This window comes from Zonotrichia leucophrys, chromosome 5 (genome assembly GCF_028769735.1).
Source record: "Zonotrichia leucophrys gambelii isolate GWCS_2022_RI chromosome 5, RI_Zleu_2.0, whole genome shotgun sequence".
Classification (NCBI taxonomy): domain Eukaryota; kingdom Metazoa; phylum Chordata; class Aves; order Passeriformes; family Passerellidae; genus Zonotrichia; species Zonotrichia leucophrys.
Window position 1 is genome coordinate 11,757,548 of NC_088175.1, and position 12,748 is coordinate 11,770,295.

Sequence of the window (12,748 nt, forward strand, 5' to 3'; positions counted from 1 at the left end):
CTTTTAATTCAGTTTTAATCTTTTGTTAAATCAGGTAAGTGATACTTTTTGGTTCACTTTTGTCTGTTACATCTCATAGTGAATTCTAGAGTAGCTATGGTATATTTCTTCCTTCTTGAAAATGTAACTTTTTTTCCCAAACTAATCACCAATAGGGTTACTATTAAATATGGATAGCCATTTCCTTGAATTTGAAATTTTTCTTCAAAGTTAGTATCTTGACTATGGAAGTAGCCCTACTTACTTAATGGAGGGATGTTTTGTTTTAGTGTTCACTTTATATTGTAACATAAATGCCTGCAACATGACACCATTTGAGTTGTTTAGCTGTATTTTTTTTCAGAGTTCCATTAATGAATCTTTTACACAGCAGCAAGCCCACATAATTATGATGTCTTTACTATTATTAAATAGAATGGCCTTTATCTTCAAAGACTTCTAGCAGTTCTCCTTCCTGCATCCAGAATAGTTACAGCAGGTTTCTCAGGCTCAGTCTTTCAAACTTATGTTCTCCATTCTCAACTCATCCTTCACAGCAACATGCTTCCTGCAAAAGTGGGGTTTTGTTCAGTTTAGTTCTCTTGTTCTTGGCACGTGCAGGTGAGGAGTTCCACAATTTCAACAGCGCATGTAATTAATTTTATATGACCTTTCATCAGGTCAGACTGGTTAATACCATACCACATAAAGTATGTCCAGCCAAGCATCTCATCTCCAGCAGTGACTGAAAGCAAGTATCAAAGACAATGACATTTAGGAAATTTTTTCCTAGGTATTCTTTTGACCACCAACTCTGAATCTGCAATGCACTTTTTTCTAAGTATGTTGCCTGACATTAAATAACTGCATTGTGTTCCTATGAGGATTATAGGTGTAATTTGGCTAATAGCATTTATGGTTTTTTAGATCTCTGTGTTATTGCTTCTTCAGTTTACTTGAACCAGTTCTTCAAATGAACATAACTTCCATGGTTTGCCTTTGGTTGATAGCTGTTTCATGTTTTCAGTTGCTTCTTTTGCCCTGTTACACTGAAATTATTTTACTCATGTGCCTGCATCTATCAGGACAAACAGAAGATTAGTTCAGTCAACTTAACTGAGCTTTTTTGCTAAGGTCAAAGAAATGTCTCACTAATTTCTGCACGGGAGGATTTTGTTTGAGATAAACATCAACATATCTACAAAAATACGTTTGAAATTGCTAGACGAAATAATGTTTGCTTTTGTTTTGATAAGTGGCTTTTTAGTAGTACTTTTTGGGGCAGCATTTCTTCTTTCTCTGAGAGAATAATTTCTCCAGCAACTCTTTCCAGTCATTATTCTACTTTCTGGGTGCCATTGTCAGTTGGTCAGGTTCAATCTTCTTCCAGGTTGTTAAATTCTGCATAGAGGAGTGAATTGTTAAATAAGGAGCACTCTGATGCTTCCTCATCACTCCTCATTCCTCATCGTGGGTGGTTCTTATTCATGACTAACTATGTTTTGAAATTTCTTTTGTTATGTAATAACAAATTATATGCTAAATTCTAAGATTTGGAATACTCTTAAAAATCTGGTGAGCAGTTGCATTGATTAAAAAATAAAAATACAACAACAGAACAGCTGCCCTGGGGTCTTAGCTGTTGTGTATTACCACAATACGTTCACAATGTTGCTTTCAAACTGCCTGGAATTAAGATGTCTTTTAGTTTCTCTTTTCTTTCAGGCATTGAATTACTGCTTATATTTCTAGTACTTTAAAAAAACCTGAAAAGATGTTTCAATGTCAGACAAGTTTTGCTTCCTGTCTATAATGTATTGTAGTTTAAACATCCTTGGGACTATAGGAATTGATTACTAACAGCAACAAATAATTTTCTCCATTTAACTAGGCAATTGTGGAACTAATGGACTGAATTAATAGAAAATACTGCTTGGGCTAATTCAGAAATAGTTTAGAGGAAGAAAGCTGAACAGATAAAACATAGTCAGTGATTTGGGGGATTTTTTAATGTATATGCACATGGATTGATGAATTCCTGCCAGTACCCAATGCAGATTACTGTTGTCTGTCCACCAGCTTAGAAGAGTTTTCAGAAAGTATCCAGTATTCAGAGAAAACACTAAAGTCTAGAAACTAGTCCTATGCAAACCTTCAGCATTAAGTTGGAAGGAACTGTACTTCATTACAAGCAAATAATTCTACTACTTAGAGCTAAGACTGGCTGAGGCGAACAGGTGGAGATTGTCATGGATCTATTTAAAAATATTCATAGCTATTGAAAGCATCAGCAAAAATTTTTTAAAGACTGATAGAAGTATGTCTCCACATACTGCCTAAAATACAAAAGTTCTCCTGTTCTTGTCTGAGGGTTTCCTCTTGCCAGCACTTGAATCAGTGATGTAGATGGAGCTCAGACAGATTAGGTGTAACAGGCTAGTTACACTATGGGTTTAGTGTTTACAGTTGTCAAATTATGTTCAATTTTGGGATATTTGAATAAGTTCAACTCTGACAGCTGTGGTAGTTTTGTTCTTTTATTGTGTTCAGCCAACTTTTCTGAAATGCAAATACAGAGCATTGCAAAGAAATGCATTTTAACAAATTGATTTTTTAATGCAAGTTACTTTCCTTTTCTTTTTTGGACATTTTCCAGTTTTTACAGTGCTTTAATATATGTATGTGAATTACTCATAAAAGTAATGTGTTCTGCTTAAATAATTAAATTTTCATTTTGAACAGCATCTTCTGTCCTCAAGAAAATACAGAAGAAGCCTTACTGTTGCTGCTTATTAGTGAATCTATGGTAGGTAAAATAGAGTGAATGTGCATTTTCTGTATGTGTGTGCCTTCCTTGGTTTGTTTGGTTTGGTTTGGTTGGTTTGTTTCATTTTTAGTTAAAATGGGCTTTTTTTTTTCTCAAGCCTTTGCTTTTTCTTTTATTTTCTGTTAGGAAAGCAGGCAGTTATTGCTGAAACTCAAATTTTTGATTCTCTGAGCCAGCTAGATGAGGTCTGCAAGTGTTATGGAATTTTTCTCCTTTGGGCTGGCTGTACCCAGCCTTGTTCCAGCCAGAGGCAGGTGAACAAGCCAAGTCCTTCATTTGGCATCACTGACCAGTATGAAGCATTGTTGCACCAGTTGGTTGCTATTCAGACAGACACAAAATCTAAGTTATTTTTGTTGTAAAACGCAAATTAAATACTACTAGAAGAGCATAATAAACATGGTCAAAAAGTACCTTCCTTTGTGCATTAAACTTCAGTCACTCAAATTTATAAATTATTTTTAATGATACTGACATTCAGTCTTGGCTACTGAATTATTTTTTTAAATGTCCCCATTTCCTCAATAAATGATTCCTTTCAATGGTCTACTTCTGCCCTTTATCAACCTGCCATATTTTCTGCTAGGCATCAATCAACTGCCACATACTGACATTCTCATACCATGTCAGTTTTATTTTCTCAGATAAAATAAAATGCTGGAGCTTTTGCTGTTTTTTTTTTTTTTAGCTAGAGGGGTGAAATCTCTACAGTCTCAGGCATCATGCAGTCTGTCTCACTGCACATCAATGAGATGTAGTCTTTTAAGTTCTACAGGTGATTCAAATGCTTACATGATTTGGCATAATTTCTGTTTTGCTACAGATAAATAGGATCAGAACATTTCAATGAACATTGTCCTAGTTTAACTGTTTTAAGGTGGCAGATATTTACATTGTAGTGCTAACTGCGTTCCTCATTCCTAGTGATCTGCCTTGCAGTATTCGTGACAGAATCTAAAAATTCTGTCTAGATTCTGATTTTCATAACACAAAAAAATCAGCTGAGCAAACATTTCGACTTATCATATGTTGGTTTTGCTACAGAATATGCTGAGGGATGCTGCCTGTTTCTCTGTAGTGTGCAGCAGTGAAGATGTAGAGAATTCTGATGTGAGCTGTGGTCTTGGTGTGAAGTGAAAGCAGTCCCAGTTCTGCAAGATCTGACTGCTGATTGCTGTGTAGTATCATCATTAAGAAGCCAAAAACCAAATTAAAAGTACTGCCTTGTTAAGTGTCATTTCAGGTTACTTACAGCTTTTCCTTTGTGAGTTAGTTCTGCCTAATTATATCAAATACTGTCACTGTAGAGCATATACCTTTAGCAAGCTTTCAAATTTTTTTACAGTAATTATTGCAGATTATTTCGGGCAAAAGAGTTTGTTTCGGGGGAGTATAATCTTTGACATGATTGACTTACTTTGGCTAAGTCATTTGTTCAAATTAGTTTTGGAGGGGGAAAAGGGGAAGATTGAGCATAAAAATATTCATCATTACAAATGTACCTTTCTGAGAGTTGAGACCTGTTATTTCAGCTTCAGTGCATGCTAACTTTCTAGCTGTAGTAGTTGTGAAGTAGTATATGATTTATGATTCTGAAACCAATATCTCGGAAAGAAATAACACTTAGAGAAGACTGAGTAACGGTGTTTTGATATGCTATTGTGTTGTTAAAGTACTATGATCCCTTACTTTCATTGTCTGTGAATTAGTAAGAAAATACCCCAATCAAGGCCAGGTTGGACAGGGCTCTGAGCAATGTGGTCTGGTGAAAAGTGTCCCCACCCATGACAGGATGATCTTTAAAAAGTCCCTTCAAACCCCAACCATCCTGTGTTTCTGTGATGTGACATCCTCAAGTTAACAGTGCATGTATGTGTTGCTGCATGTCAGCTGAGTTGTGGTAGCAGAATCACAGAATGATTATGTTTAGAAGAGACTTCTGGAGGTCATTTTGTCCAGTCCCTTGCTCACACAGGGCCACCTGGAGCAGGCTGCATCTCTCTCCAGACAACTTTTGAGTATCTCCAAAGAGAAAGATTCCACAGCCTCCCTGGGCAGCCTGTGCCACTGCTCATTAACCCTCAGAGCAAAAAAAAAAAGGTTCTTGATCTTCAGAGGGGACCTTCAGTGTTTCAGTTCATGTCTATTGCCTCTAGTCCTGTCACTGGACACCACTGGAAAGAGCCTGCCTCCCTTTTCATTGTATCCTCCCTGCAGATATTTCTAACCCTGATAAGGCTCCCCTTCTGAGCATTGTCTTTTCCAGGCTGAGGAGTCACAGCTCTCTCTGCCTTTCCTCATAGAAGAGTTCCTCTGGTGTCTAATACAGCCTGGGGAGCATTTGTTGGACTCTCTCCAGTAGCTCCATGTCTCTTGTACTAGAGAGTCCAGAACTGGACCCAGTACTGCAGGTGTGGCCTCACCGGTGCTGACCAGAGGGGAAGGATCACTGCCCTCAGCCTGCTGGCAGCGCTCCTCTGGTGCTGCCTGGGCTATCAATGGCCTTTTTTCCAGCTGGGGCACCTTGCTGCCTCCTGCTAACCTTGGGTGATAACCAGGACCCCCAGGTGTGTTCCTGTCAAGCTGCCTTTGAGCTGGGCAGTGCCCAGCATGTATGGTGCCTGGGTTTGTTCCCTCCCAGGTGTGGGACTTTGCTGAGGGCTTTGCTGAGGTTCTGTCAGCTCATTGCTCCAGCCTGTTGAGGTCCTTCTGCGTGGCAGCACAGCCCTTTGGCATTTCAGTTCAGCAAACACGCTTGGGATCAGGCCCAGTATCCGTCCCTGGGACACACCGCATGTTCCTGGCCTCCAACTAGACTTTGTGTCACTCCTCATCACCTCCTGGGCTCAGCTTTGTGGGAGATTCTTAACCAGTGGAAAAATGGCTGAGCACTGGCTCTGAGGGTGTGCTGAGTTACACTGCTCAAGTGTGTTACAGGTGGAAGTGTGGCCAGATGACACATTGCAGTCTGACTGCCATCTCAGAGTGTCTGACACCATGGCACTTCTGAAATACTGAGCACTTCCATTCCTACATACTTTCTGTTTATAATTACCAAGAAAATGATTGTTCAGATACACAAGATATCTGTAACAATTATGAGACATCCTTGTGCTTTGGCATTGTCAACCACTGTTTCACAAGAAGTGCTAGTTCACAGCTTGTTCAAAACTTGCAAGGAACTGAGTCAAATAGTGATTAGAGGTGGAGTTAAAAAGAAGTTCTTGAAGTTGACTGAATATTTATGCAGTGTAAAAAGTAAAAGCCAAAGACTTCTTGATCAAAAGAAAGCAAAATATCTCTTTGGGGGTGTGTGTGTGTGCATGTGTGGGGTTGTTTCAAACTAAGATGTGGATTATTCAGCTGATAATTCCTGAGATGTCTGTGCATTTTGCATTCCATGTATCTCTTAGAAAAAATTTCAGTATTTATTTATTCTGATTTTAAAGATGTACTGAATTTGTTCAGAGCTTAAAATGTTACGCTGTTGAAGTGGAGAAAAAATTTATTATCCCTTATTGTGTGTCATTTTTTGCATCTATAAGAGGGGGAAATAAGCTACCTATTAAAATCTAATAGTTTTAAGTAAATGTCCTAAGGGGGCCATGCCCAGTGAAGCTAAAAATAAAGAGGGGGATAAGGAGAGAGAAGTGTCTTTGACTTCTGATTGCAGACTGCCAGATATACTTGAATTTGTACCAATGTGCAATGGGAATATTAAACACCAACAAAACTAGAAATAGATAGGATAGCAAGATAATGTGTTTTCAGAGGTTTGATCATAAAGTGGGATAAGCACTGTGTAGTTCAGGGAGGTACTAACTACTCTGAGACCTGAATTTCGTTCTTTGCTCTTGAACATGGTTTCTCTGTGAACATGGTCAATTCATTTAATCCATTTCTAGCTCAGCTTTCTTCCTTCCCAAAAGGAACACTTTACTTAAGGAATTAGGTTTGCAACATGCCTTTCACAAAACAAAGTGCAAACTCTTACTGCAAACATGGCCTGATTCCAAAACTGTGCCCAGAACCAGGATCAGTTTTCACTTCTCAGTAGTAACTGCTGAAGGTGATAGTGGGTTATCCTGGGCATGTTACCATTCACAAGTGAGATGAGTGTCATAATGTTGTGAAGAGAAAAGAAGTTGATTACCTTATTTTACAGAAGCTGGAGTAGAGGATTTGAAGATCCTTTTAGTATGTTTTACTAGCACACAAAAAATAAAGAGATATTTTCATAGATGTATATCCATTATATTGAAAATATACCTTCTTTTTTTTTTTTCTGAGAAGTCTTCAATAACTTTAAATACATTACTTAGATTATGGAATTAGAATGAAGTAATTAAAAATAGGTCCATGTAGAAACACCAGTCTTGCCACTAATATATAAATTTGGTAATTCTTTTTATCTATAAATTAGTATCAGATATCTTTGTATCCCTTATAGCAGCTACTGACAGTGAGGCTGAGTAGAATGGTAGTAACTGGGGTGAAAAAATAGCTTGAATTCTAATGGCTGCCTTGGTTTCTCTCTTTGTGGTGTGTTTCAGGCTAACCGTGATGCTGTACTGAGCAGAATACCAGAGCACAAGAACGATCGCATCATCAGTTTGCAAAGTGCATCTGTAGTCTATGATTTACTTACAATAGCCTTGGGAAGAAGAGGCCAGTATGAAATGCTTTCAGAGGTTTGTTGATAGTAGTGAATGTTCATCTGTGGCATTTTTGCTGTTTTCTGTTAATCATGTTAATTGTGGTAGTAAGAAAGAGCTGAAACAAATATAGGACACTGTTATTCTGACTGCTTTATGAATACAGGAGGTAGTTTCCACCCCAAAATGTTTACTGTCTAAATTTATACAAGTGACTTGAGGTGGCCAAACAAGAAAAGTTGCATGGAAGGTGTGGTGGATGTTTAGTGCCACAGAAATGCACATCATTTTTAGGTGGGGATGCATGGATCTGCTTAAAAGGGTACACAGTTAATGTCGAGAGCAAGAAGGAATGGCAAAAAATAAAAGTGGTTCTGGATATAGAAATGGTAAATATTATTTCCTAGAAAAAATATTATTAATGAATGAGGATTTTAGAAGAAAACTTTCTTTTATACTTCTTAATATTTGAGGTCATCCATAGTCCTTACAGTTTATAATAATTTTGAAGTTAATAAAAAGAAAATAAAGTCATTAAAAAAATGTGCAGGTCTTTGGGAAATGTGTTACTTACCTCACTGTCTGTTTCATTATGTAGCATGTTTGTGTTTGTTGTTTGTGGCAACTTCTTCAGGAAACTGCCAATTATTGTTAAAAGTTTTGTACCTGTGAAACAGCTACAGCTCTTTGGGCAGAGCAGATCTTTCTCCTGCTGAAACAGGGCTCACCCAGCAGCAGGGTACTGTTGCCGACCACAATTAATTATTAATCTCCAGAAAGAATATGAAGGCATACTCAGGAATTGAGTCATTGAGAAATGGTTTCTCTCTACCATATAAGAGGACTTCTATTAAGAAAAAGATAAAAAAAAAGTGCTCTAGTTTTTCTGTGGTATATGTTAATGGTCACCCATTTATCTGCATCTCACATGATGTTAAACCCTCAGTTTCAGTATTCTTTTTCTTGAAAGTACTTCATGGGTGCCAGTTGGGATGCAAGTCAGTTTAGATCAGTACAATGGAAGGTGTTTCACAGAGCAAAGGAGTACAATGCTCACACAGGCAACATAATCTAATCAGGAATATTTTCATTTACTTGTCACTACAGACACAATCACCTTCCTGTAGTTTTAGGTGGTTGCACTAAAGGTGCAAGAGGTGGCCTTCCATATATTTCAGTCTAGAACTTCCAAAACAAGAGATGTCAACAAGTATTTAAAAAAACAAACAATCAAGAGACCAAAAAACCTTGAAAATTTTGATTTCTTTTTTTCTCTAAGTGACTGGCAACCTTTCAGTTTTATATAGAAGACTAACAACTAGGCAGGGATAGAGCAGCCCTGGATTCCAAATCTGATTCTTACATTTTATGTGGTGTCATTGATAGTTTTGTTGCAGGGCTTTTTGTTGTGGGTTTTTTGTCTTTTTTAGAATGTTGAAGAACCAGTATGTTTATGGGAACATTGCAGGTTTAGTGAGTAGAAGATATCTGCCCTCAAATCCTGCTGCCGATAGTCTGTAACTTTTATAATTTGAAGTATTGTAATAAACACATATTCAGAAATGTTAAAACATTCTGTTCAGTTATATAATAGGAATTTAATTTTTTAGGGTTTTATTCTCTTTGAGCTGATTTTGATTGCTCTGGTGGAGCAGTTGTAGATTAAATCAAAAATTGGGAAATTATTCTAACTGTAGAAATAGTATTCACCCACCAGTTCCAGTATCTTCTTGCTCCCTTCTGGTTTAGCTAGACCTGATTACTTACAGAAGTAGTTGGTTGTTATATAAGAATATGAAATGATCAAAAATCTGTCTCATCCTTGTTAAACTGTTCTAATGCCAAGTCACGTTCTTAACTGAAAAGGGCTCATGTTTTTATCAAGTTTGTATATAATGGGCTTTCAATTTCTTAGGGTAGCTTCAACTAGATGAAGGAACTTTATACTGTCAATTCTTTCCTAAACAATAGTACTCTGGTTGTAATCAATTTCATTTTAAGCTTTGTGGGATGCATGATATTGAGCTTGTAAGTGTCCTACAAGAAGAGATGACTTACAGAGCTGTTAAATTCTTTTCCATATACAATCTGGCATCTATTTTCATGTATTTGAATAATTTAATTTTTTTATTACATGTATGTTAGATAAGAGTCTATAAGAAGTCTTAATACTAGTGTGTCTTCTCAATAATTGAAGAGCGTGAGCTGAAATAACAATTCCCCCCCCCTTCCCCCCATATTTAGTGTTTAGAAAGAGCCATGAAGTTTGCATTTGAAGAGTTCCATCTCTGGTATCAGTTTGCATTGTCCTTGATGGCAGCAGGAAAAGTAAGTCTAAATTTTTTCATATAATTCTTGTGTATATAATTCTATATTCATAATATTGATGGCCTTTGATAACAATGTTTAGCACTTCCATAATTTTCATCTGTAGTGTTTTTGAAAATAATTCTAATTCTTGAATCAACAAAGTATGCTGTACTCCTGAATTTATTCCCAGTGCTGTACAAAGAATGTTGTTATTTGAATAGTTTCTAACTTAAATGATGATAACAACTATCTTGCCAATAATCTTAAAATAAGCAGATTGAGTACAAGCAGTGAATTATACCAGATCCTATTATCCTGTAAAACTTGTGTAAGTGTGTTTTTGATGACTTAATTTATTTTATACTTAGGTACAAATTAATGCTGATTCGTGATACTCTTCTTTTTTTTTTTCTTTGGAAATTTCTGACTTTATCTTCCTTAATATTGCTGCCTTTGAGACTCTGTATTCTGTGCAAATAATGGATTTTAAAAAAATTTGATCTAAACCAGGAACTTAAGCTTTTAGATGCAATTCTCTGTTTTCAGTTATTTTTGTTTTTTGCTGTCATGTTACAGAAAATACATTCACGTGTAATGTAAACAACTAGTTTTCTTAAATATAATTTTCAATGGGATATTTTGCTTATTTTCAGAATGGGGGAAAGGAATGTATTTTCCTTAGGAAATATTTTAGCAGCACATGGGTTCCTGAGAGACTTGATTTTTCTTCCAACTCTGTTTACTTTGAGTTATTTTCCAAACTGTGATTGGATGGACCCAAATAAGTTAAAAAAAAAGAGGAGCAGTGCCATTCTGTCTTATATCAGACCTATTCCTGTGTGTTGTTTTAACTCCCAAAGAACACCAAAACACTGCTTGTTTAGAAAACTCTGTCCCACTCCTTCTCTTTCATTTGTCTGGCTCAATTACTGTGAGTTTACAGGCCTAGCAAAGTTTTAGATGCATCTCAAAACTGAATTGTGAACCATTGGAATTACATTCTTCTGGGGATGCTTAATGAAAGTTTGTGGAGTTAGATAACAATAGCAGTGCCTAAAGTCTTGTCTTTTACTGGCTTGAGGAGCTTTGACCAATTGTCAACAAAATGTGTAGTAATGTCTCCTTCACAAAGGAAAAATAAGTAAATGGTGTAAATAGGAATTGTGTATCTGTGAAACCCATTTATGTTTTCAATAATTTAAATGGAAAATGTTTTAAACAGTCTGCTCGAGCTGTTAAAGTCTTGAAGGAATGTATACGTTTGAAACCAGATGATGCAACGATTCCACTCCTTGCTGCAAAGCTCTGCATGGGATCTCTGCACTGGGTAAGCTCTGACCTCTATCTTCTCAGCAAGACCTGTGCTAAAATCTTGGTTTAGAGATGTAGCAAATACTTTTGCACAGTGACTGCATGCACTTGGGCATATCTAAAAACACAGCACACAATGTACATGCACATGTACATCCCTGTTTGAATGGCTAATTTGAAATACTTGACAGAGGTTATGTTTATCAAGGTAGCCTATTCTGATAATGGTCTCAGACATAGCTTAAAATATACAGAATTTGAAACATTGGAGGACAGATCATAAATGCAATTTAGTAATTCATTGGAAGACAGATCATGAATGCAACTTAGTAATTTTCTGCAAGAGGAAAATAACTTTCTGGAAAATAATGAGACAAATCTCTTATAATCAAGAGACTCATCTGATGGTACCATGTTTGCAGGCAGCTGTGGTTTATGAATTTGTAATAGGGACAGTTGAGTATTTTAGATAAACTTGGAATGGGTGTATCTGTATAAAAGCATTAACGTGATCAAAGATCATCATGCTGTTTTCAAGATACTTGTGTAATTTTTAAAGAATGAGGATATTTGAAACAGGAGGAAAAGAGAAGGGAAAAGTCACATATAGCAGTTGAGAAAGTGGTGTAGTAGCACAAACATGACTTGTTGAGGCTGACAAAATGCAGCCTTGATTAAGGTATACCCTAGTTCTGTGAATTGTTCCCTATGGATTGAGTCCATATGGACTAGCTTACTGTACTTAGCATTTACAGTTACTGGAATGGATTCAAATGGGCTTTTTTTTTCTTTCTAGATTATTAAATAATGTGCTAGCATGGCAGCTAATCTTTGATTTTTTTATGTGTTTCTCTGTTTATGAATTTGCACCATTCAGCAATACAGTATTTGAAGCAGAGTTCTGCATGGTATACTGTTTTTTTACAGGGTTAGGAGCCATAGTTCTTGTGATTGATTTTTCTAAATAAATGGTTCATGGGTCAGGAACTCTATTGATAAAGTGAAAAAATGGTAGATGGCATATATGGACCAGAAATACCTTTTTAATAAAGAAAAAAAAAAAGAAAAAAGGCAAAAGCACAGTAAGTGTGCTTTGTGCCAGATTTCTCTCAATCATAGGAATAGGTGTTTCAGCTTAAAATCTGTGGGTTTTACTCAGTATTTAGCAAGAAAACTAAGTCTAATGAAAAATGAAGTGTTCCTTCAAAGCAATCATGGCTGAGATTTTAATAGGTTCAGTGTGCATAATATACATTCTGAGCATTCTGAGAATTCTTATCATTATAATGTAAGATTATAATATAGTATAATATATTATACTATAATTTAGCTAGTTTTTGACTCACGTGAATGTTTTGTAATATTTTCAGTTGGAAGAAGCTGAAAGGTTTGCCACAGCAGTTGTTGATCTCGGGGACAAAACATCAGAGTTCAAAGCTAAAGGCTACTTGGCACTGGGGTTGACTTACAGTCTGCAGGCTACTGATGGTAAGATAGGAATAAACATTCACACTTGGAAATTCTCATGCTGCCTAGAGATGGATACCTGGAGGAATGATAGACATTAAATCTTCCGTGTGCAACCATTTTTCAGTCAATGTATTAAAGCTTCTTCAATTAGTGTGTGGAATGCAATCTCCTCATCGTTCGTGGCACTGATTAAATA

At 36.5% G+C, this 12,748-nt stretch overlaps 1 protein-coding gene across 2 annotated transcripts in view; it reads left to right on the plus strand.

The window, feature by feature from the left end:
• The window catches only part of TTC7B (tetratricopeptide repeat domain 7B), a 117,706-nt gene that overhangs the window by 41,408 nt on the left and 63,550 nt on the right, over positions 1–12,748 (plus strand). For both annotated transcript variants that reach the window (XM_064714576.1, XM_064714577.1), the window contains 5 exons: positions 2,722–2,785; positions 7,360–7,497; positions 9,706–9,789; positions 10,994–11,098; positions 12,453–12,570. In XM_064714576.1, the coding sequence (XP_064570646.1) occupies positions 2,722–2,785; positions 7,360–7,497; positions 9,706–9,789; positions 10,994–11,098; positions 12,453–12,570 (509 nt within the window). The remainder of the gene's footprint in view (positions 1–2,721; positions 2,786–7,359; positions 7,498–9,705; positions 9,790–10,993; positions 11,099–12,452; positions 12,571–12,748) is intronic.